Source organism: Diceros bicornis, chromosome 3, assembly GCF_020826845.1.
Source record: "Diceros bicornis minor isolate mBicDic1 chromosome 3, mDicBic1.mat.cur, whole genome shotgun sequence".
In the NCBI taxonomy this organism is placed as follows: Eukaryota; Metazoa; Chordata; class Mammalia; order Perissodactyla; family Rhinocerotidae; genus Diceros; species Diceros bicornis.
The window spans coordinates 12929468-12956544 of record NC_080742.1 but is presented as its reverse complement, the minus strand read 5'-3'; the positions used below and the strand labels follow the sequence as shown (position 1 = coordinate 12956544).

The 27077-nt window shown below is 38.3% G+C and overlaps 1 protein-coding gene across 8 annotated transcripts in view; it reads right to left on the bottom strand.

Annotated features, from left to right (window-relative positions):
- SRPK2 (SRSF protein kinase 2) overlaps window positions 1-27077 on the bottom strand; it is a 228973-nt gene that overhangs the window by 116610 nt on the left and 85286 nt on the right. For 5 of the 8 annotated variants that reach the window (XM_058523714.1, XM_058523730.1, XM_058523739.1 and 2 more), the window contains exon 3: window positions 21361-21424. The exons of the other annotated variants lie outside the window; for them this stretch is intronic. In XM_058523714.1, coding sequence (XP_058379697.1) covers window positions 21361-21424 — 64 coding nt within the window. The remainder of the gene's footprint in view (window positions 1-21360; window positions 21425-27077) is intronic. 8 annotated transcript variants of the gene reach the window in all.

Below are 27077 nucleotides of genomic sequence, written 5' to 3'. Positions count from 1 at the left end.
GCCACAAGCCAAACTTGAAGAATCTAAGGAAGCAAGTCCAGAGAAGTTAACACATGATATTTTTATTTTTCCTGCTTGGTTTTAGGTTCATTATAAACATTTAAATCTTGGACTGATTTAGGAGAAAGCATTTAAATGTTCATAAACAGCCAATAACAGCAGCAGTACATTCTGACAATTAAAGCACCTAAAAAAGCTACAGTATTATTAAGTTTGACACAACTCATGAGCAAAATAACCCAGAGTTAAAGGCAAGGCATATAACTAAATCAACCTCTGTCAAAATAACTATTCTGTACTCCCCCAACCAGACAAATGACAAGAGGCTCTAAGTAAGGGCTGAATCATGCAGGGCAAACAACAGCAAAGCAACAACTTGGGACTCCAACCAGGGGTAATTAACAATCATTTTGAAGTCAAAGCGGATTCCCTTTAAAGACACTGCTTGCCTCATTGAAATTCCCAATAGATAGATATCAAGATAACTGGACTATTATTATTATTATTACTCTCATCCATCAGGTGTAAACAGATGTAAGAAAAGTTCAGACAGGAGTCAGTAGAAAGCACTGCCTCCCACTCCTGGAGCAGGAGATGTGGTCTGTCCCTGCTCCCTGGAGGCCCAGGCATAAGCCCTGTGCTTGGAACACTCTCACTCTGAAGGAGTCACTCAAGGTCACAGGTAGCAAAATCATGGTGGGAGGGGTCCAGCTACAGCAGTAGGGCACGTCCAGTAGCCATGAAGTCACAAGACGATCCAGCAAAATGACAGTGGCTGCTGCTTCTCCAACTGTTCCCCAGTTTTTCTGTTGCCCATTAGCTACTTCAATATTTCCAATAAACCGCATTTCTAGTAAAAATAGCCAAAGTCAGTTTGTATTGCTTGGAATGCAGAAGCCTGATTGATAGGCTTCACCATTACACAGTCTCCATTTTATTTTTGTTAAAATTAAACAGTTTTTGAAAACTTGTGTAGTTGTTTTGTTTTGGTTTTAATAACAAAATCATTTGGTTTAGTAGAAGGTTAGCAAGTAGAGAGAAGTACAATGAAGAAAGTAACATCATTTCTAATCCCACCACCTAGACAGTAACAACCATAACCATTCTGGAGCACACCTTTCCAAGCTTTTTGCCCAAAGAGACATTTTGACCCCAGAGAAGAAAGCATGGACACAGTAACCACAGTGGAGATCTACTAAGTCATTAAGCCACGTAACCACATAATTCATCACCCAATATGCTTCTCAGAGTAAAAGGGCTTCTTTCCCCTCCTCCCCTATTAATAAGTCAAGAAAACATATATAAATTGGGGCGATCTCTGGCAAACCCAAGTGTATAAATGCCCTACACATCTGCATAGTTCAGCCTACTGATTAGGATTCCCTACTTTGGAAATAGTCCTGTTCATCAGAAGAGGCTATAAATTACAAATCCTTCTTACCTAGCATGATTTATTTTTATCAGTTGGTAAAAAGGAGAACAAGAAGATAAACCTTTCTAAGTCCTAACCAATCCAAAATTTTAATGAAAACTAATATAATTAGCATCAAAAAGTACAAAATACAGATATCACCCCTTCCTTCTTCAGTCAGAAAAAATTTGATACAAATTGTCTTTGCACAGGAAGTCATTCAACAAAAAACATATCGTGAACAAAGGACTTTTTCTCTGAGTTATCAAGGCACCACTGAAGCAGTACATCCAGTTCTTCACACCCACAATAATACATCTTTTGGGGTTTTTTCCCCTATAAGTGGGTCAGAGCCCTTAAGAAGGCTGAAGGGGGAAAATAGCCTGAACATCAAAATATATTGTTTCAAACATACTCCTAGGAACTGACAAGATGTGATGGGATGAGAGTGAAAAATAAAGACACAATTAATAAAATCTAGTTGGACACAACCAGATGCAGGAGTAGCACTCTACAGTATAAAGCAACAACAGAAAAACTACTGAGGTACGGAAAATCAGAGTACGGACAGATTTAATTACAACGATACACGGTTGATAAGAACAAGAAAGCCAGAGGCCCCTGAGCTTAATTTTCTCTCTGCCTTTAAACCAGGACCTCATTTTGTAGCAGCTTCACTTTTGGCTTTTTGCCTTAGTCAGCAACGTTCCTTCCTACTGGCTATTTCCCACCTCGCATCTCAAGGTAGAAGAGGAACTCTCTCCCATTCCCCATGTCCACTCTACTACAGCAGAACAAGTTCAATCTCTAGATTAAATATATTGGGCACAGCCTAAAAGGTCAAAAGTAAATTTTCTGTAAACTTATTTTTATCCCTTTTTGGAGCGATAGTGAAATAATCACATTTTATCTGGAAGCAGTATGGTATGAACATACTTTAAAACATTTCTTTAAACTGAGTCCCAAGAATATAGACAAGGTAGAAAGACCACATGAGGCCCATACATTATGCCTGGTTTATAAAGTTCTCTACATATAAATCCTGGACAGAAATTACAAATAGGCAGGGACAAAGGGAGAGAGGAAGGGAAAAAAATTTTTTTAACTTAAAAGCCTAAAAATAGACTGCAGTTTCAGAAGGTACAGGGTGAACTAACAGTGGACCTTTGAACCTCACTTGTTTCTAAAAATGGAAAGATTTCTGGGCGATGAGAAAGAATACTGCTTTAAAATGGCAATTTTTAAAATATATTTTTTCCCATATGTTGTATTTTAAATATGCTCTTGATTTATTGTAGGCCTTTAATTACCACAATGAAAATATTTACCTGATATTTACCAAAATGTTTTTATTTACTGACTATTTTTTTACCAGATATATTTATTTACCGAATATTTACCTTAGAGTTTAAGATGCTTAATTAAAGTAACCTTTGGCGCTACTGCAGTTGACAGTCTGCAACGCTTTATTATCATTTTGTGTGTTTGCCTTAAAGAATATTCAAGAACCATTTTGCCAAATTGGAGGCAAGAGTTTAAAGGCAAAAAGATGCAAGGACTCTAAGTGAAAGCACTTTTCAACTTTTTAAAAAGAGATTGTACGGTAAGGAAGGGATGTAAACTTCTTTTTGTAACTTTGCTTCTAAACAACTCTAATTTTGATACCAAATTAGATGGTGACAAATTGAGGTACATAACAGGACTGTAGGGCTAAATTTAGATGCTCCTTCTCTGCAGCATCTGCCAGCTCCTAGACCAGATATTGAATGGTTATCTTGCCCTAAACTCTTTATGTACACTATCACAGTTAAATCTCATGATTACTCAACTGGGGCATTATTATATTTGCTTTATACAGATACAGAAACTGGGGCCCAGAGTAGGTTACCTACTTGCCCAAGGTAAACAAAGCAATTCAGTGACTGAGCTCCTTCAAAAATCTAGCCTGGTTCCAAAGCATGTGATCATTTCTCTATGCCAAGTTCCCTCTCATAGAACAATACCGCCCACCATCTCTTGAGCGTCCATTTTATGTACATTATCTCCTTCAATCCTGACAACTGCATGTGAGGTAGGCATTATCATCTTTATTTTAAAGATTAGGAAAACTAAGACAAAGAAGTTAGCCTGCCAGGATTTAGCTTCTGGTCCATGGTTCCAAAGCCCATTTACTTTTTCCAAAATATTACACTGCTTTCAGTCCTAAAACTCTATGATTCTATCATCACAAGATGATCCCTTCCTTTACAGGGAACAGTGATTCTATGCAGGATGAAGATCAAGTCAGATATGACCTTTTGTTACCACTGCAACTCTCCTCTTCCTCCTTCACATGCCCATCATCATCTCTCCCAGCAGAATGACCAGACAACTTCTCAAGGATTTATATTATTGTCAGTCACTCTCTCTACCACTTCTCTCAAACAGATCATTGGAAAAGCTGAAAGATAGTGGAAGGAAATCTTCCCCCAATAAAAGGTCATCAGAGCCACTGTCAACAGTCTGCCACACTCTGCATGATAACCTGACTCCAAAGCCCTAGGACCAAATCAAGTTTGATATGTTTTTAAGATAAAAAATTAAATATTTCCCACTGTCATTTCCATCTTGTTCCATTATCACCTGGTTGATGAGCGGCAACATTTCTAGGTCTGCTGCTTCATCTGTATAATGAACAACACAATCTCAAATGACCCTTCCATCTTAGAGCTCTAAGTTATCTGATGTACATCCCCCTCTTCCTTTGCCTGCTTGTGAGGAAGAGGCTGGGAATTTATGGGGGGAGGAGTTGTAGATAAAACCCCACAGTAAGTAAAGCAAAGTAGCCATTATTAGGGTCTACTGTATACACAAAGATCTACTCATAGGCACACACACAAGTCCAATTTGAAACAAGTAACAAAAAACAATCTCAAGCTTGTGCTTTGCCAACCCAAAATGGATATCTATTTTTAGCTCTAATCCACTCAAGAGAGGGCCTAGGCTGGTCTGCAGCAGACAAACGAACGGCCAAGTGGGCTTACCAATGAATCTTAAGGTAAGCAAGATCTCCAATCCTTAAGAATAACCTTTGGCTTGACTACAGCTATAAACTGAATATAGGAACAGAAAGCTACGAAGGCTTAAAGCTTGCCAAGGAAGTAGCATTTCAAATGTATAATTCTACTTTAGTATTTTATTAATTCTGGTAGAAGGTGTGGCCAAGGCTTAAAAAGCCTGGACATTTTTATATTCTAATTTTAATTCTCCAAGTCTAGATGAGTCACTTTATAGTTGCTGAACGGGATACAGGAGCAAAGGTGGCAAGATTAAAATTCTAAACAATAAACGGTGTCTTTAGGGCTGTGAACAAAATTGGAAATTTTAATAAACTCTGAATATGAGGAGTCGTCAGCACATAGACGGTACTCAACACCATGGAAACAAATGAGATCATCTTCAGAGAGAATGCAGATCTAGGACAGAGACCCTGAGGGAGGGCCAACATTCAGATAAAGGAGAAACCAACAAAGAAACTGAGATGGATCACTCTTAGTTCTTCATCTTCTATTCCAACTTCACTAACCAAAGAAAGAAACCTTCTGTATTAAGCATATCTATGTATTTCAGAGCCAGATATTTTGAAGACTGAAGACAATCAACTATAATTTTACCAATTTTGATAGGTGGCCGGTTAGTGACAGTCATCTCATTTGCCTAGAACTGTCAGGAGAAAAGGGATTGCACAAGAGTGAAATCTGCTGATGAGCGACATTTCCAGATAAAGGAAGCTTTTCTCTTTTTACGTGAATGGTTCATAGATCAAACGCCTTCAAGAATCAGGCAGCTAAGTGTACAGGACTAAGATACACATGGTAAATGTGGTCCTGGTTCTCCTAGAGTGGGCCTGAGCCTCCCCTATGGGCATTCAAATTCAGTATTTTGCAAAGAAAAATGGAGAGCCTGGGACTCACAGTACCCTGGGAACTGGGAATCAAAACCACGTCTCCATGGGCTCCTGACTACAGCACAAGGCTGCATGCTAACAGGCTGTTCTTTCATTTAATATCACCGAAGTCTTCCTTCCTGCCATTCACCATTTTTCTCCACAGATGAAGCGCAAACACATTCTGCTGTAAAAGGAGGCACTTTTTAAACTGACCAGCTCTGTGATTTGGGCTAAGCTATCTCCAATCCATCTGTAAGAGAGAGATAATATTGCTACAAGGACTAACTGAAAGAGTGCTTGAACTCAGAAAAAGGTTCCAGACTCACTGAACATTAGGCATTAATGAAAGACGAAAAGGAGGAGGAGGACGAGACGGGGTAAATGATGATGACCCTTCTTAAGTACGTCACTGATCATCAAGGTGCCAATACCGCCTACACAGCTGTAAGAATCATCCAAGGGCTACACATACAAAAAAAAAAACCTCAACCTTTCATTGGCTTCTTGTTTTATTGTTCAAAGTTTTTAACTACGAACTGAACAAAATACGACAACTTAACAGTGCCTAACAAAATGTATTAAACAGCAACTAAAATGAAGAAGTTTAATTCTTGGTATCTGAACTCACCATACTGATGACCCTTTCTATCATCTCCTGAGAAGACTGCTACTACTTAAAGGAAGCAGATTCTGTGATCCCAGAGGGTCAGAGTCACATTTAAATTTAAACACTGGTCCTCTTGCCTAAGAAGTTGCATAGTTCTCTTCAGGCAGAAAAGATTTGGGGTTAAACACCCATATGTCAAACCAGGATGGGCAAGAAAAGGGTAGAAGATAGCAAAAATGTGAATTGCTCATGTATGCCAGTTATGTTTGTTCCGATTTACGGGCAAGGCTGGCCCTCCTAATCTCTCTGCTTTCTTGATGCTTAAGCATTGAAGTGACTGGAGAAAGACATGAAGAGTACATACTCTTATCAAATGCATGCAGCCTGACTCAGGACACCTTGTTATTCAGACAATGTACTCAGAGGCACAGGGGCTGGAGCTGCAAACCATGGCTTTGGGATTACCTCGACCACTAACTGGTATGGGTCGTTGTTAAATCATAAACTTACTGGCTTTCTTACCCATAAAGTGGGACTAGAACCATCTACACTATACATCTACAAGGATTTTTTATAGAATTAAACTAATAGTGAACAGGAGAATACACTGTAAAACAAAAGGCATTTAAGTTATTTCTTCCATGCTCTGGCAAGAGCAGAGTTAAAAGAACAGTTCTACTATAATTTAAAATAATCATTCTTGGTTTTCTTAAAGAAGAGAAAGGAAACTGGTCAAACCAATTCCTCTGTTCAATGTTCCAAGACTCTAAGTTTCTTAACTTTAAATACTGAAAGTTATTGGTTTACAAGAATCCTATCTGGAACCTTAGATGAATCACTTCACCATTTGGGGCATCAGTTTTCCTCATGTATAAAACACAAGTGGAGGATAAGCTGCACCTCCAAGTTCCCTTCTTGCTATATGTTTTTATCATTCTATTCTTCTATATATGCCTGATCAAAAGAACTAGTTAAATGCTTATGACTAGGTAATAAAAATTCTAACTTAATTTCATCTTTTATAAATGCACTTTTACCTTCCACCATCCCAACGAAAATAATAATTTTGATAATGTTGTGATTCCTCCCAACATTCCTTTCAATAAGCGTATGACTTGGAATGACATGAGACATGATGTGTAAATCTTCAATTTCTTCACGAGTTCTTGTTGCCCATGTGCCTCTCAAAACATGACCCTATCATTGAGCTAAATGTTGTTCTAGTGTTTAAAAATACATTATTTTGGGGGCCGGCCCTGTGGCCTAGTGTTTAAGTTCAGCACACTCTGCTGTGGTGCCCTGGGTTCAGTTCCTGCGTGTGGACCTACACCACTCGACGGCAGCCATGCTGTGGCGGTGACCCACATACAAAACAGAAAATTGGCACAGATGTTAGCTCAGGGTGAATCTTCCTCAAGCAAAAAAGAGGAAGACTGGCAACAGATGTTAGCTCAGGGCGAATCTTTCTCAGCAAAAAAACATACATTATTTTGTACTGCATGCCCTTCAATGCAAACGATGCAAGAAAAGAAACACTGAGGTTCTGTGTCCCTGGAGAAGAGGCGGGCTGTGCTGGACCTCCTGGGATACGATGTCAGTCACTGTATGATTTCACATCTGAAGACAGGCAGGTTTTACCTTACACACATGCAAGGCATGATGCCACTGAACCCTAAGGGGAATTTCAAAACTACAAAAACTACAAAAAGGACCAAATCACATCAGGTAACTAGGCAGAGCCTCATCTTTAGAAAAAGTTAACTTCAGTAGATCCACTTTAAAGCATTAAACTTTAAGAAATTTCTTGGAAAATGCTTCATTTGCATTTATCTAAAAGCATTTCTACAACCAGATCCATCGTAACATCCAGTCCCAAGAATCACAAGGCCTTTAACGTTCTCCATAAAATATGTGATTTCACTAAACAATCAGGTGTGGGAACAGCAGGTAAGTTTTACTACCATGATAATCAGTTCCATTTTTGTCACTAACCATTAAATATTTCATAGCAACTCTGAGAGAAGTGGGGGATGATAAATGTATTTTTCTTTAGGAGCCAGGTACACTGCCAAGCAGGACTCAGCTGCCCCTGGAAACATGACTGACCTGGGGCAGCAACAGCAGCAGAAGCTACTCAGGCACTGGAGGAAGTGGCAGTGAGGGTGAGCTGGACACTGCACAACTCATTACACCCAAACTCAATTTCCTAGTTTACTTTGAAATAAATGCTTGCATTTACTTTGAAAAGAAAGTATACCAAGATACTGCCACAACAATAAATCCATCAATACAGTCTCTTGCTTCAACTATAAAAGCCCAGAAAAAAATGACAGTCCTAAACTGAGGAGAAAATCAAAAACAACAGACCAAGGTGTTTATTATGTCGTAGGCAGCCAAGGATTCCTCTAGAGAAGCCTTTCATTAATTCAAACACAGACTGTCAAATTATAACTGATAAATATCCAGTAAGAAAGAAGGCAAGCAATTTTTTAATCTCTTAAGGAAATGAAAAAGATTGAGCTGAACAAAAACTTTTCTTTGACAATTCTATGTTTAATCCCAAACCAGACTTCCTTTTCAATAAATGAATATAACAACAGTCAACAGCTGTAAACCTTCCTCAGCCCCGCATTAAACAGAGGCTCCTGCTGCAGGCTGATTTTCCTGGCCCAAAGAACAGGATGTCCCTATTCATTCTGGGTCCAAAAAGTACTATAATAATCATTAGGAAACTGTCAGAAAAAAACGGCTGATGAAGGGGACAAGAACTAATTTTCAAGTCAGAATTTTGGATTTTTTTTTTAAGCTCTAGCTAAAACTGAATGGGAGGAAGAACAAACTGAGAATAATCTGTGTGTGTGCGTGCACGCGTGCGTGATGACTACCATAAACTATAATTCACCTACTTATTTTTATCTCTCTTATCAGATATAACAGAAATTTGTCTATATCATTTTATCTTTCCCTTTAAAACCAAATGTTTAGGAAACTAAAGTGCATTTACAATTAACAGACTCTGTTAAGTTAGTAGAATGTTAAAAAGAGGACTTAAAATTCAGTTAAGTGAGGGTGATGGTAGATAATTAAGCAATACTTTTCTCCTTTAAAAGAGGAGGGGAGACTAAGACTCTCCTAAGAAAACAACTCAAAATAACTTTATCAAAGGACAAATAACTAGTGAATGCCATTTCCTTTAAATTATCAACTTGAGTTAAAATAAAGGATATAACCTGTTTTACCTATACAGTATAATATTGTCAGCATAGAAAGAGCAAAATAATCAGGAAATAGAATAGGGTGGAGCTTAAGAAAGAGAAAGGACAATAAAGAAAACAATACCCTTTTCTAAATGGAAAAAGAAAGGTTAAAATAACAGTCCATTGGCATTCTCATCTGAAAATAAAGTTTAGTGGTTTTTAAATTAAAATTAAATAAAATTTAAAATTTAGTTCTTCAGTCATGTAGCCATAGTTCAAATGTTCAACAAGCCATGTCTATGTTACAGAAACTTCTATCACTGCAGAAAGTCTACTGTACAGCACTGGCGTAGAATATTTTAAACAATTTATAGAAGTGATAATATATCCACCAAGCAAAGATGTCTGTCACAAATTGTTGATAGAAAATTTTGAGACAAATATTTCAAATTATTAACTATAAATGAGGAATCCTGTAATCATGATTAACCATATATAACAGAAAAAAACACTGAAGGTTCAACAGGCCAACCACCCGTCTTTAGAAAGGACCATCTCTACCCATCCAAACAAATACCGGATCATCCTCTTTGTAAAGCCTCAGAGAGAAATATGTTTCATAGCCTCTCCTGGTAATCCATTTCAATGTTTAATACTCCCAGCATCAGGAATTCATCTTCCCTCTGTCATTCGAATGGTAAATATTGCCATAATTTTTCCACCCATTTCGAGAGCAAATGAATAACATGTTGCCACCAACTCTAAAGCGTACCTTGCAATCTTCCATTCTCGAGGAAAAAAGGATTGCTTTAGACTTTCTTAAAAGACCTTACTTTATGCCCAGAGGAGCATGTACATGTTCAAAACATGGGCAGAACACCCCCCTCACTAAAACCCTTCAATGGCTCTTGATAAACTTTAGCATAAAATTCAAAAACCTTACCACTGTCTCTCTCATCTATTTCCTCATCCCTTCCTCTGCCTCTTCCCCAGCCTTTCGGACTATTTAGAGCTCCCAGATGGTACCACGACGTCTCATTTCACTCGACTCCTCACATGCTGCTTCCTCAGCCTGCAACGCTCACTGAGGACCTGGACGTTCGAGTCCAGACCTCCTGCTGTACAAAGAACATCCTCACTGGCCCCCAAAAAAGAGTCAAATTTCAGCAAGAAAAATGCATTTTGCCAAAAGGAAGATCTTGACTAAAAAGGTGATTAAATTTTGCAATAAAGTCACTGAATATTTACTGAACATCCACAAGACCCTGGTTTAATAAGGAAGGTTGAAGAATCTTAATTCCTGCACACCTTTAAAAAATTAAAAAAGGAGGGGCCGGCCCCATGGCCGAGTGGTTCAAGTTCCATGTGCTCTGCTTCTGCAGCCTGGGCTCACAGGTTTGGATCCCGGGTGTGGACCTACACCACTCGTCAGCCATGCTGTGGCAGCATCCCATATACAAAATAGAGGAAGACTGGCACAGATGTTAGCTCAGGGCTAATCTTCCTCAAGCAAAACAAAATTAAAAAAGGAAAACTAACTATCTGTGTTGAATGTTTTTTTATTTGTCTGGAGTGAGAACCCTGGATCATATAACTTCTTGAAATCCCTTACAAAATTAATATTTATTGGGCCTGGCCCAGTGGCGCAGCAGTTAAGTGCACGCACTCTGCTGTGGCGGCCCGGGGTTCACAGGTTCGGATCCTGGGCGCGCACCGATGCACCGCTTGTCAAGCCATGCTGTGGCAGTGTCCCATATAAAGGAGAGGAAGATGGGCCCGGATGTTAGCCCAGCGCCAATCTTCCTCGCAAAAAAAAAAAAAAAAAATCATATTTATTAGCATAAGCACCAAGTACACCTTAGACATCTCATAAATGCATGACTTAATACAAGAATCTACCGAATCCCAAATGAGGGTGTAAGCAAAAAGGTCCTCTATATACTGCCAGTGAGAACATAAAGCTGTATCTTTCTGGAGGCAATTTAACATTCCAAAGAGCCTTACAAGTTGGCTTTGCAAGTGATTCCATTTCTAAGACCAAGACTCAATAAATAAAATTATGGTACATCCATCCATATCATGGACTCAGTCCTATGCAGCTTTTAAAAATGATACCATAAAATATGATACTACAGAAGATTATTTAATTAATAAACACAAGAAAAATTGCAGATGTTAAGTGTAAAAAGCCAATTCTAAAATAATTTGTCAGATTGGGTTTTCTTGCTGGTGACAGTGTTACTGTTAAAGTATGTCTGCTTGATTTTTATAGATCTACTTACACTAAAACAAAAAATTAAACTTAAAACAAAAAATTAATAATGGTGACTGACCTTTAATGATAAAAGTATAGTGCTTTTTGTGTTCTTTCTATCTGAATTTTCTAAAATGAATAAATCTTCTGAGATATGTGGAAAAGGTTATGTTAAATAATAATCATCATAATTAAGTTAGAGGAAAGGTTTGGTTCTCCTGAGGAAACTAGTATATATTTTCTCCTTATAGATAATAAGAGCAATGTTACTTTTTTTCTTTATTTGGGTGTCAGGAAACTTAAAGCCAAATTTGTCAGTCACCTTTAGCAGATGCACAGCTAGTGCCACCTACCTGGGTGTGCCTCTGACTACCCTCCATCACAACCTTCTACCCCACCCCACATTTTCTCTGACCCTTTTTCCACTGCATTGTAAATATTCTTCTAACTAGCCTCAAAATCTTTTTTGTGGGGAGAGGGATGGGTGAAGGGGAGAATAATGATGGAAAAAGAAGGAAAGGGGAAAGGAGGAAAAGGATGAGGTGGCAGTTGTGCAAACAGAACACTGTTCTACCTCTGTAATTTTCAGATTATTTATTAAGGTTTAAGTTCCACCATAGTGGGTCCTTAATAAATATTTGTAGAATAAGCGAATGAACGTAACAACTTTCCAGTGTGAGAAATGCATATCCTGCAGGGTATGCTTCCTTCCTACTCCAAACAGTTGATATCTTATTGAATTTTGCTATCTTAGTATGTGGTAATTAGAGCAGTGATCACCAGTGTTTTTGCATATTTGAAACATCAGAAACACCCAGACACACACCCATTAGCATGACAATAGTCTGACTTGTGTGCCTTCAATCTACAGATAATGCTTAGTACCCTCAGGATCTGAAAATCCTCTACAAGAAGTCTGCACAGGTCTGAGGCTCACAAACTGTGAACCCAAGTTATTACAGCACAGAATAAAAATGTGTACCATGAGCTGAATTTAGATAGCCAATACTCTTTTTTTTTGTGTGAGGAAGATCAGCCCCTGAGCTAACATCCGATGCCAATCATCCTCTTTTTTGCTGAGGAAGACTGGCCCTGGGCTAACATCCGTGCCCATCTTCCTCTACTTTATATGGAACACCGCCACAGCATGGCTCGACAAGTGGTGCGTCTGTGCGTGCCCGGGATCCGAACCCGAGAACCCCAGGCTGCCAAAGCAGAGCACGAGCACTTAACTGCGGAGCCAGCAAGCTGGCCCCTAATACTCTTTTTTAAGGCTGGTATGAGTTTTTGTTTTGTTTTTTAATTTGTGCCAACATTTAAAATAAGAAAGATCTGATATAGAAAACAAATTTTCATCTTCTCAAAAGAGCTGGCAAAATTTGGCCTGTATTTCAACGTGGCAGTGGTCAGCAAGAGCTGGTCAGCAGTCTCCTCTTTAGATAGGGCTGCAGTCTCTAGTTTTCTCGAGTTCCCACCTAGCCCTCATCACTCATTTACAGTTGCCTTTGGTGGGCAATCGCATTTGTAACCCCATCACTGCAGCTCTAGTCTTAATGTAAATTCCCCCAAAAATGCCGTTATTGGTTGTTTGTAATTCTTTCAAGGAGTGCCAAGAGCCTCCCACTGTAGAATCGTCCATGATACAGTGGTCAGCACTGCACGCCCAAGAAACTGACCAAGTTAGGTCAGGGGTAAGCCACCCACCACAGCCTCTTCTGTAAAGATCCTACGCTTCTGTGCCGCCTTTGTGGCTCCCTGATTTCCAAATCACTGCATGGCTAGCGCAGAGCAGCTGCTGATAAATGTTAGATGGATGGACAAATGATGGATGGATAACAAATGTAATCTACACTAAAATTCACCTTAATTTTTTCCAGCTACTGGCACATAAAGAATTCTGCTACAAAGGGAATCTGCAATATGATTGTTATAAGTAGAGTTATTTTTTTTGTTGCCATTGTTATTCTTGTAATAGCTGCTCGTATTTGTTCAAAATCTCCCTGATCTACGATTGGTGGGGGGGAGGGGGTTCCCAAGTGAAGAGGAAGTGCCACTGCTAGTATACAACAAAACGATCTTAGGTGATATTGGGGACTTGGTATTGAATAACAGTGAATACCATACTGAGAACGTTACTCCTTTCCCAAGGTTCTTTCAGTCTGAGTATCGCAAAGAGCAAGTCTCACTATGGTGCTAAACATATTTAAGCCCCTTTATGACACTTGCCAATTTAATTTCCCTTGTAAACAGAGGGAGCATATGGCTCAGGGCTGAAGCCTTTGTCAGACAACAGAATCTAGACAGGAATTTAATAATAATTGTTTTTAAAGGCAAACGATACTCATTCTCCAGATCTAGTAAGGGATACAAAGATTTCTTTTTAAAGAAAATTAACATTTAAAAAACATTACAAAATTTTATGTTATGTGTATTTTACCACAATTAAAAATAAACAGAGGGGCCGGCCCGGTGGTGCAAGCAGTTAAGTGCGTGCTCTGCTGCAGTGGCCCGGGGTTCGCCGGTTCGGATCCCGGGTGCGCACCAATGCACTGCTTGGCAAGCCATGGTGTGGCGGCATCCCATATAACGTAGAGGAAGATGGGCACGGATGTTAGCCCAGGGTCAGTCTTCCTCAGCAAAAAAAGAGGAGGATTGGTAGATGTTAGCACAGGGCTGATGTCCTCACAAAAATAAATGAATAAATAAACAGAAAAAATATAATATTAAGTAAATAACAGCAGAAAGTGGAGTGCAACCACGACAAAAAGCACCAAAGCAATATATTGACATTTGGGAAATAAACAGCTATGGTTTGATGTTTCTGGTTTGGCACAGAGATGGAAAGTTGTTCAGATTTACTTTCATTTCCATTTTACATTAAAACAAATACATGTAAAATAAAAGATACATGTAATAATAAACTGTGCATTTTTATGATGATGGAAAAACCTAAGATTTGTCACCTTGACACTTTATAAGAGTTAAATTAGCTTATGGCTAAAATTGACTATACATAATTGACGATTTATGACATATGGCTATAATTTATTAATCTATGCCAATACCATACAAACAGATGACTCCCTATACTAAAGAAGTTTTCCCACAGAGTTCATAATGTGTAAGCTGCAAAGGATGCTATGAAATAAAAATATTTTGTGATGAAAGCACTTCTATATTTAAGATGTTAAGTTAGGGCTAACAGTAAGTTAACCAGTAAGTAGAACAAATGTCACTGATACTCTCCACTGTCAAACAGCAGCTGTGACACATGCTACAAAGGAGAGGTACATGGTTCTGTAAGGGCTTATAATAGGCGTAATCTGACCCAGGCAGGGCGTTCTTGAGATGGGAGGGATGGGAGCAGCAAAACAGCAAGGTGGGAGGGACGTGACTGAAGTCAAGGGAGTCTGAGACTAGGCTGAAGACTGTAGGTGCTCACTAGCCCAGACATGGAGTTTACCTTTATGCCAAGAACAAGGGGAAGACAGCTGAAGGGTTTTTAAAGTGGAGTGACCTACCTGAGCAGATCTGTGTTCTGAAAGGTTTGCTCTGCTGTAATGTGGCAACCCTCTAAAGAGGCATCAGGAAACAGAATCAAAGTTTAAACCGATAACAAACAAACAAGATAATTCAGAAATTAACTGCATCTAGACCAAATAAATAATGACCAACAGAAAGGAAGCTCAATAACTGTCCAGGCTTTTTTTAAAACAAAAATTAAAAGATAACACTACACTTTTATTTATATGACATAAAAATTTTAGAGACTATGAACAACATAAAATTTAACACTTGGAACATATCAAAAATGTCATAATTTCTTGGTCAGACCTAAGGTGGCCTACCTGCCTCAAGAGTTTTGCAGTCAAGAGGACTGGAGCTCTGTGGAGAGGTCTCAAGGGTGGGATGGCTGAGCAGTGAGAAGTGAGGCTCTGATGACGTCCCCGGTTCCAACCAGAGCTTTTCTTTATAAGTTTTACATGGTAAGCTTCTACTAAGGCTTAAGAGAAGAAATGGTGTTGCTGTTAAAACCAAGTCTGAAAACTAAGAGTAACACCTGTGGCTTCTAGGACACAGTTAAAAGATTAGCATCAGTCAGTGGGAGAGTGGGCCTCAGATGACTACAACCTATGGTTCATTTGGTCCAAGCTTTTTTTTTTTTTTGGGAGGAAGATCGGCCCTGAGCTAACATCTTCCAATCCTCCTCTTTTTGCTGAGGAAGACTGGCCCTGAGCTAACATCCGTGCCCATCTTCTTCCACTTTATATGGGACGCCACCACAGCATGGCTTGACAAGCGGTGCGTCGATGCACGCCCAGGATCCGAACCGGCGAACCCCGAGCCTCCGCAGTAGAGTGCGCACACTTAGCCGCTTGCGCCACCGGGCCAACCCCTGGTCTAAACTTCTAATTCTGATCTCCTTTGTGAAAGTCAGTACTCAGAAAGCGTCCCCTATCTGCTTCTGATCCTCCTCAAAGAGGTTCAAACTCAGGGTCACACTGGCACACCCACCAGAATGCTAAGAGAGAAAGAAGGAGGGAAGGGAAAAGAAACGGGAAGGAAAGGAAGAAAGAGAGAATATACAGAACCAAGTTGGCAAGGACCGAGAGCACAGCTGGTGGGAGTGTACATCAGAACATTCACTTCAGAAAATTGGCAATATCCACTAAAGCTCAGCAATTGCACTCAGAATTCACAACAAAAATGCATGCACAGGTTCATTCACCAAGACACACAGACAAAGGCTCATAGCAGCACTATTCCTAATAGCCACAAACCACACACATCCCACATGTTCGCCAATAGCAGAAGGGATAAGTCAAGTGAGGTATATTCATAAGGTGACAACTGTACAACAATGAGACTGAATCAACTACAGCTACACACGACAACATGGCTGAATCTCACATGGGAAACGTTGGGAAAAGACAGACCAAAGGAGTATATGAAGGGTTTCTATTTATATATAATGTTCAAAATCAGCTACAACAACCAAATAGTCACAGGCGGAAATAATCTCAACCTTGACCTTCATATTAAACCCAAAATGAATCCCAGTCTTAAATATTTTAAGAGCCAAAAACTTCTATCAGTAAACCTAGCAGAAAATCTTAGTGACTTTGGGCTTGGCAAAGATTTCTTAGATACAACACATAAAACATAAACTACAAAAGAAAAATATTAATAAATTGGATTTCATAGTAGTCTATGATCTGTGCACTTTCCCATATATATCTTCAATAAAAATATTAATAAAAACTAAATAAAAACAGAAAGCACAGGGATTGAGTGGAGGGGAAGACAATACAATCAGGCACTGTCATCTCATCTTGTCACTCAGGAAAAAATAAATGTCAAATACATCTATCCATCCTGCAAACACAGAAACAAAGCCAATAGTGGCAGAGTGAGGGGTGGAAAAGGGAAAACTAGTTACCAGTAACTCTCTGTCCTACCCTCTGAGCTAGAATGGGGAAGAGGGAGTACAATGAGAGAATCTTTTATAAAATTTGGCTCTCTTCCCACGACTACTCTTAGTTCACCACAGAGACATGGAGTAAAATATACTAAACAAAAGAGGAAATCAAAGACCCCTTGGGTCCTGGATCCTTTTCCACCAAATATCCTTTACTTCCTTCTCTCTTCATCTGGGCCCATCCTTATTTTTTTATTTTCTCCCTTCCATTCTCCTTATTCTTCCAGGCTTCTCTTTTTTGCTTTCTGCAACCACGCATCATTATCATATGCCCTTTTTCTCATCATTTAAGAGGCTCCAAAATAAGAAAGGAATTAAAATACACACAAAAATAGCACAGGTTCTTTATGTGTTTCAAATGCCCTCATATGGAGGGACACACAATCTCCACCACTTCTCATCCATCCTGTTGATACAGCATTGGTGGAATATACGCCACAACATAAATATTTTTATACTTTCTCTCTCTCTCTTTCTCTCTTCTCCTAAAAAAAGTAGCTTGCAATTTGTGAATTCAAGTACGTGCTAGCTATGTGGGATGCTAATGACCTAGGCTAGTACTTCGTATCTATTCCAGCATAAGGACCCCCCCTTTAACACCAAAAAATGTCAAACACACACACCCTCAACAAGAAATGATCCTTTTAGTACCTGTTCCCTGAGAAAACGCAAACCTAATAGGCACTGCTATTTAGTTAACTTTTCACTGATTGCAAAGCTTATTAATTACAACATCCATTTACATTTAACAGCAGCAGATGTAGGCAATGCTTAGTGTGAATGTAGATTCTCGGACCCCTCACCTCACAAACTCCTCAGCCATCACCTCACAAACTCCTCAGCCCTCCCTGCAGTCAGCCTGGACGGACTGGGAGTCATAGCTCTGAGCACTCTGGGCTCAACTCTTCTTTACTGATGAAGAATTGCCCAATTTTGTTCATGAGTTCACTGAAATAATAGCAATATGGTTTGACAAAAATTCTAGTAGAGCCAAGTGCCTCTGTTCACTTAGGATCTTTCTGGGATGATCTGTCAAAGAGTCCTCCCAACAGCCCTTCCTCGTGTCTGTGCACAGACACCGACTCTCCTCACTTAGAACTGGTATCTGAACGTTTAATAAATTACTATCTTTTTTCTAGCTATTATTGTTATTATTACTCCTCTTTCTCCTCTTCCTCACCCACTCTACCCTATAAATTTTCAAATCTCAGGAGTATTCTAGCTAGGAAATGGCAAGAAAAAAACAAAACTTGAAAACCTAGTTCTTGCATCAAATAAATATTCAGTTTTTCTTTTTTTTTTACATTAAATATGGTAGATGAGGAAGTAAAACTGTGCCTGGCCCTGGCCCTACCATGTTTAAGATGAACATATTCATTCATTCAACAGGCATTCAATTGAAAACAAAATACTTGTAGCGTATTACTCCTAAAATCTGCAGAAGGGCACTCGCTTGCAACAGGTATGTCTTCCTTTTAACTGGCAATAACAGACAAATCAGGCATCATTTATTTTTTTATTCATTCAATAATGTTCTCTGTCTCTAACTGAAAATTAAGCAAGTTGACATTTTTCCCTTTCTCCAAATAAGAAAACCAAAAAATAACTATAACTTTCCATCACCCCATTGGTTTTTGTCATATGAGTCAGCCATTCTGAACAGAAGTACTCCATGCCTCCCCCACAAAATGACATTCGATGGATCTCCATATTCTGTTAAAGGTAAAAATATCTTAAATTTTAAGGTAGTATTGAGATCTGTTAAGCAAACATATTTTCTAGTTTAGGCCCCAAAACAACCTTCAAAATTCCATTATAATATTACTTCAATCATATTTGTATTTTTCAATGAAGAATCCTTAAGAGCCTACAAATTGTTTATTTTTTGTTTTGCTTTTTCCATTTTATAAAACTGCCTGAACAAAAACTAATTCAACTAATACTAGCTGTCACTCGACTAGCAATTCTCATTAAGAGGGTTAAAAATATGAGATGGAAAAATTATTAGAAACATCACATCACTGTTTATATATCTCATATCTTGTACTTAGAAGTGTTGCTTCTCCACTCAGTTTCTTGAAATAGCAAAAGATCATTCTACACTGCAGACAGTGAACAAAATCAATTGTGGCAAATGATAACTTCTGGTTTCTTACAAATAAGTAGCTTCCCCACTCTTTAAAGAAAGAAGACAGGGTTTCTTCACCCGTTCTACCAATAAATACATGAGAATACTGACCATAGGTAAATTGCATATATCTTTAAGACTCAAGCCATTCCTCAAACAACTAACTTGAAAAAAACATAGTCAAAGACTTTTAAAATTTAAGTGACTGGTGGAGAAGGAACTGAAGAATATGACAGTAATGCTATGATACTATAAGCTATTAAATGCCTGGGCAGGGTATAGTGTTACTAGGCCATGAATTTTTTTTTTTTAACTTCAGATTCTTGTTTTTCAAGTTCTTTCAAACACATTAAAAAGACAAATGATTTGACTATTCATCATTGTATGCCTTTAAAAAAGAGGAGGAAAAAAAGCGTAACTTCTATTTTTTGATATATTTTAATTAATGAAACAACTTCTACGTTTTCAAAGTGTTGGGTGTCCCATAAACTACATTTATCACCCATTAACTCAATATATCACAACTGCCAAATATACATCTAAGCACCCCCTAAAATAAAAGCAAAGCAAGCAATCTCTGGTAAAATTGTACATAAAGTTGTCATAAGTATTGTGGCTGATTTCTAACTTTAAAATCATGACCACATGCATCCTCCCTTTCCATCAAATTTAACCACAGGAGCTTAGATAAAATAAGAAGAAGAATAGTTATTATTATTATTAAATGTAATCGCCAAAATATTTTAGAATCTTTCCTTATAAGATTGTACTTTAAGCAGAAAAACCTCGCCCATTCTTAACTTGTTTCTCAATAATATTCACCTACTCTGTTCAATCCTCAATCTATCAACAGAGAATTCATGCTACCCAAAAAAACTAACATAATTATTGCTGTCATCCCATTAAGAATGCTCTCCCTATGTAACAATGTTACAGTTGGCACCGGACTGTTCACTATTTACACCACCACCGAGTCTCCCCTTCCCATTACCACCATTTTACTAGCAGAACATTCACAAGGCTGAAGATTGTTTTTCATCTCAGCAGACTGTTTAAAATCGTATGGCTAGCCACAAACCAGAAGTGAGAAGCTACATAAAAATAAATACAAATGTGAATTAATTTTTCTATTTTCAATCTCTAAAGAAAGCAGTAACATCTTCCTTATTTGTAATGCCCTAAATTATAGCCAGGAGCCTTTCATCTAATTATATTAATAAATCGATTTAATGTCATCATTTTGCCATCAGATCGTATCCTCCATACTCTAGTATACTTTATTAAATCCATTTTACCACACTAGGTTCTTCCCCTCATATTTTTTTCCAGTGTTTTTCCCGTATCATTCTGTAACTACTAAATTATTTCTCCATAATATTTTCCTAAATATTAAATCTATGAACAAAAGAGATAACCCTGAAAACTAACCATGGGAAAAGATAAATCAACATATGTTAAATATAAAATATCAGCATTAAGTATAAACTATTAAGCAACCAAGAGAAAGGTAAGCACCAACTGTATGCCCAAAACCTCAATTTAAAACATTATGTAGTATATACAATTTTGGTAAACAGACGTGAACACAATATTTACATATCAAAATAGGCAACTACAGTCTTATTTACGACTTGAGATAAAAATATCTTAATTCCACTTATTAAGTAAAATAGCCATTTTAAGGAAATATTTTCTTACAGGTATAATCACTTGATTGACAGACAAAATAATTGCTTTAAAAATACTTCTGAGTCATTTTGTCCTTACCTGCAGGCATGAACCATTACTGCATGCAGTGACTGTTCCATTTCCTAGCACAGACTTGAAGAAGCATCATCTCTCTTTCAGAATGTGACTAATCTGTGGGTTTGCAATTCTTAAGCTATTTACAAATGGCACTCCCTTTCCACAGAAGAAAATATTTATTACAACCAAAAGCCAAGTATTTTTAACCTAGATCTTATAAATAATGTTAGTAATTTTGTGTAGCAAAAACCTCAAAATACAGCAAGAAAATCTAATACTAGTATTTCCTTAAAGAAAGCGAGATTTTTGTTTATTCTTTAGCTAAGTGAATTATCTTTTAAAGCCTTCAACAGCTGTCACACATGAACCAGCAGTCTGGTGTGTTATGGTGTGCATGCTGCAGCTGATTAAGCTTCACTATTTTTTAAAAAATCAATTACCCTTTGCAAAAGCAGAACAGTTTGCCCAAATACACATCTTCAATACAGCACAATGACCAGCATGCAGTACAATACGTCATATAGCAAACTTGACAAGAAAAAATATATGTCCTGGTTTGATCTTAGCAATGCTACACCATTAATTGTTCATGCAAGAGATGGAGCTGTACCTTTCTGAAGAGGACGACTTCTCAGAGTTAACTGACATCAGCAGCTCAATCTTCTGCTTGATTTCTGGAAAAATCAGAAAATATTCACAACCAAGATTGCCTGCCCTTGCTTTCAAGCCTTATATCAAGAGATTTTTCTTCTCTAATCCCTTTTGTTCAAAATGAGGCCACAAGATTCGCAGTACTTCTGTCAGGACTGGGATTCAATGGTGCTATAAAGGGAAAAGCTCCAGAGGCATCAGGCCTTGCTGAACTATGCACATGACTGTTTATGAAAGCAGGAAGTACCATTTCTTTTAAGCAGAGGGGTGTTTTCTTTCTTAAGGTAGAACTAGCATGGCTCTACAGGAAGATTTTAAATGCAGCAAATTAAAATATAAACAATAAATGCTAACAACTGGATTCAATATATAAGATAATTTGAGAAGCCTGGGTAACAAAGTTACAGGCTGTAATGAACTAGATATGCAACCCTTGGCTAATTCTATTTCACCAGCCCTGAAAAATATGGCTCAGTGAATCATTTTTGTCATTTAAGAATGAAATATTAAACCAAAACCCTAATTTATAGACTAAAAAAAATTTTAACCTTTATTATAATTTCTTGATTGTCTTTCATTAAAAACATTTAATATCTACTCCCTAACTCCTTTAGAAAAAGACTTCTATTTTACACCTTAATTTTCCCCTCCTCCTTCGCGGTACAGCACAAGTGAACAGCAACACCCAGTTACCGGGCAGATAATATACTTGTCCTTTTAGGAAAGGACTGGCAAGGCCATCTACAACAGAAACCTAAGCGCCAATTTAATTAAAAGATAACTGCTGATACTGATTTGAACAAAAAGATAATAGATCAAAAGGGAAGGAGAGGTAAAAATAAGAGGGAGAGGGAAAAGCAAAGGAAAAAAACCAACACATTTCCTTTAAAATACTGATGACTAACCTAACGCATATAATTTTACATGAATAAAACTGACATGGTCCTATTACCCAGACTATTTCACGTGTAAAGCTGTTTTCCTATTCATAAATGCATTTTCCTACTCATAATAAAAAGTTCACATACTAAAAATAAAAAACAGTGCCACTGAAATGCTATAGGTAGTCTCAGGATTTCAAAGTAGACCCCAACAGTTTTGGTTTAAGGGTAAAAAAAATTTTAATTTTTAAGAATCGTGATTATAGAAATCACAGGAATATAAGAAGATGTAAAGAAAAAAGGAATAAAAATTAGTTGTATAAAATACAATGGACCTGTACAGGAATATTCTCTCAATGCTGTTAAAATAAGAGTTTTTCCGAATTGCTTAAGCTTACAACTTCACCCAGTAGGCATTATAAAACTGGCATGAATAGCTCATGAGAGAATAAAATCTACCACAGGCTGTAGCCAAACGACCTAACCACTGGGGAGAGCAGACACCACAGTGGTTAAATTGAGATCATGACAATGAAACTTACCTTGAGGATCCTTACGTGGATTACAGAGCCTGGCCCTGGTGCCCAGCCAACGCTCAGCCCCTCCCGCCGGTTTAAAAAGAGCTCACACTCTGCTGCCAAGCAGCCTTGGATTTGAAAGCAGGCTCCTCCATCATTTTTACTAACCATTATGACCTTGGGGAAATTACTTAGACTCTCTAAGCCTCTATCTCCTCTCCTATAAAATGGGGATAATAATTCCTATGTGAAGGGCTGTTGCAAGGATTTAATTAAATATTCCATGAAAGTCATGTAGTATCGTGCTTGGCATGTGGTAAGCCCTCTCTGCCTATTGCTAGGTAATGCCTAGCAAAAGATAGTAGTAATCCTAAATAAGTATTTGCTAAATGAGTTAAATGAGGTATACCAGATCTATCCTATTTTAAAGAGCTTTTCCATAGTTTTAATCCATCTTCTCCCTCTTACTACCAACCTCAACATCCACCTTTTCATCACTATAGTGTTATTATATGTATATGTGGAAATTTAACTTTAATCTGTATCTCAGCCTCTCTGTTTAAAGAATTATTCTGTTTATTAAAGAGCCACTTCAGAAATGAGCTTACATTTGAACTCTTCTTCATCGTGGAAATTTTTCATTCCAAAAGGACAAAAGTTCACATTCAATGTATCTATATAAAATCTGTCTTAAACTGAAAGACACGAGATTAAACTACACAGCTCTAATGAAATTTACGCCCATCTTATACACATTAGAAAGAAAATTTAGGGCCGGCCCCGTGGCTTAGCGGTTAACTGTGTGCACTCCGCTGCTGGCGGCCCGGGTTCGGATCCCGGGCGCGCACCGACGCACTGCTTCTCCGGCCATGCTGAGGCTGCGTCCCACATACAGCAACTAGAAGGATGTGCAGCTATGACGTACAACTATCTACTGGGGCTTTGAGGGAAAAAAATAAATAAATAAAAAAAAAAAAAAAGAAAAGTTAAAGACTAAACCATTTTCTGGCTGGTGACTTGGGAGCTCCAAATCAAAAAGGTTTCAAATAATACATGAAAAGGTTGCCAACATCACCACGTTTTCTTCAAATCGTCAAGTTTATAGGACTAAAAGGTTCAGGAATGTTCACAAATACTACACTAATATTGTATCCTTTGAGGCCTATGTACTCCATCCACGCTACTATCTACTCCTCCTTATCAATACCACCCATGGGTCTGATTAACCCTCACATTCATTAGGAACTCCAGAAGCCCAGTCACTGAGTTTCAATCCACCACAATACCTGCCATAATCCTGGGGGTTTGATGTTCATGATGATACGACTTCCGAAAACCCCTGGCTAAGGACCTTGGCCTCCTCAATAGTCTCCTCGTAGTCTCTTAAACGTGTGATCACCTGAGTCATCTCCTACCATGACCACACTCACGATGCTCTCTAACACACACTGCAAATATTTCCCTGAAATTAGTTGGTTGTTTTTCTATTTTATTCATAGTATCCAGGACCCTACACTTTATTTTTCTGCAATTAAGTCCACAAATCTTTCCCTTTAAGAATTATGGTCTTCCTATTAAACTTAGACTTTCCCCACACCAAAATTTTTTAAATCGTTGTCCTATTTTCCTCTAATATGCTTTATAATTTTATTTTACAAGTAAATCTTGGACTCTTCTAGAATTTATTTTGGTCTGTGAATTGATGTAGAGATTCAGTCTATTTTTATAGGCCACATTTGAAAACCTCACACCCCACCCCATCCCCACAATTCTAAATTACTCTCTTCTCCATCATTCCTTGGTTCTTCCAAAGCAGCCGTCTTACAATCTTGTAAATACTTATTTATACAAGCAGCCACCGTCTCCATTTATACATTCAGGCCAATGAGTACAAAAAGGCCACACCCTCCTTATTTCACACAGAAAATAAGTGAGTGGTACCTGTGCAGTCTGAATAATCATATTTAAAATTATGGTTAATTTGATATTTTTTGTCATAATTTTATTTTAATTTCTAAATAACATTACAGAATAACATAAGTTTTTTAGTTGTTTAATGCTTTTGTTTTTATTATTTTCCTCCTTGCTCTGAGTATTTTGCTGGACCATCTTCTCTAACCCAGACCTTAAATGCTGGTGATCCTTACACAACCCTCTTTTCACTCAGTGATGACTCTACCTACACCCTTGACATCCACAACCACAAGGGCACTGATGATGACGAAATCTGAATGTCTAGCCCAATACTCTCTCCTCCAACCCAGAACAACACATCCTTCAACCCCTACAAGACATTTTCACCTAGATGGTCTCTAGATGCCTTGAATGCAACGTCTAAAACTAACCTTGTCAACTTCTCGATCTGACGTCTCCTGTTACAGCCTTCATCTCAGTGAACAGCAGCACCACTGCCCCTCCGAGCAGAAAGTTTTGAGGGATCCCCGAATAGTACTCCTATCTCATTCGGGATATTACCACCATTCTCCTTTTTTATATATTTTATGCTCCAGAAATGAGCTCTGCTCTGTGATTCCCCAAACACACCTTGCTTTCTCACACCACCAAGTCTTTTCTTACGCAGTTTCCTCTCCCTGGAATGCCACCATGCAGCTAGTTTCCCTTGCACACCCAACTCACTTTTCTAATCGCAATGCAATCATTACCTCCTCCCTGACATCTTCCCAGACAGAATACAGTTCTCCTTCTCTGCTCCTCTAACAAATCACATACACTTGCATTACAGAATTACTAAAATATGTACGTTCCTAGTCTGACTCCCGATGAGACCACAGCTTCCTTAAGGACAGGGACCTGAATTTTCCCTTCGATTCACACTTACTTGTTGATACTTTCATGGTCTTCTTGTTCCAGTCTGGTCTTGTTCCAGTCTGTTAGTGGCCTGTTCTAGTCTAGTTAGTGTGAAAGTTACAATCTAGATAAGTTAGTTTCCTTATTCTTAAATACCCATTTTCAGATATAATCAGTCAGAGATTCAAACAACTACAGAGCTATATGGATCCTCAGAGATCATCACCTAGCTGAACCACATGAATTTATGAAGAAGAAAGTTGAGGGGGAGAAAAAGGGAAACAACTGGTGGCAACAACATGCTTCACCTTCTCCAGAAGGTCACTGTCTCTTAGACCTATTGCTCAATTTCCAAGGACCTTGCAACCCAAGTAGAACATTTCAGTCTTCTTTTAAATCAGCTTCTGAAATGCTATTTTCTTGTATCTCCAATCAATTAAAATCATCACTATTAGTCGGCTTTCTTGATTAAAACAACTGACTGGTCTATGACATACTCTTCTTATTCATCACCTTATACAACAAAAAAGAAAAACCAATTCACTGGGATTTCCCCCCACTCATTCTCTTCTATCCAACCTACAAGATCTTCTTCATGATACCCTTTTATTCTCACTATACTCACACTTTAAAAGATACTCAAATTCCTTGTAAAGATGGAGAGTTTAACTCTTCAGTTAATGGCCTGCTATCTCTAATATTTCATTTTTCCACGACTCCTGGCACCCTTGGGGCCATGAGTCCAGAGCTGAGCCAATCCCTAAGAACCCAGACCAGGAACAGCAGTCACCAATAACTACTATCAACACAAAGTCCAGTAAAAAAAGGTGCTTCAAAGATTCAGACAGCCTAAGAGAGAAACTGGGCAGCCTGAATCTACCTAGATTCCTAAGAGCAAGGGTAGCATAAGATTAACACAGGGATGCCATGGAGATGATACGCTCCCACGTCCTGTAGATCACTGAACACCAGCATGAGCTCAGATAGGACCCTTACTTTTATGCCATGGAAATATTTAAATAAGACACAATAATTGGGCAGATAGTTCTACCTAAATTCTTAAGCCTGCATCCTTTTTCCGTGGGTGTTATTCTGACATTACTCAACTTCCTTTCACTTGCCAAGTTGTGTACATGATCACCCACAAAAGTGATTTTATTTTGGGTACACATAAGGAGGATTTTCTTAAATTACTGCCTTATATATATATGGAGCCCTTTCAGGTTACAAGAAACAAGTATGTGCTCAGGTCACCTCAGATGATAGGATAATACTGCAAGAATACATCCAGAAGTTAAGACTAGGAAAATATCTCAGCAAGCTTCAGAACCAGAATCCTCTTCAGAAGGCAGGGCGGCTCTTGAAACTCAGTTTATGTTACCAAATGTTCAGAGGGCTTGTTCTCCACCTTAATGCCTCACCATTCTGGCAGTCAACACCTCTCTGACCCTAATTCCATTTCTCCCATT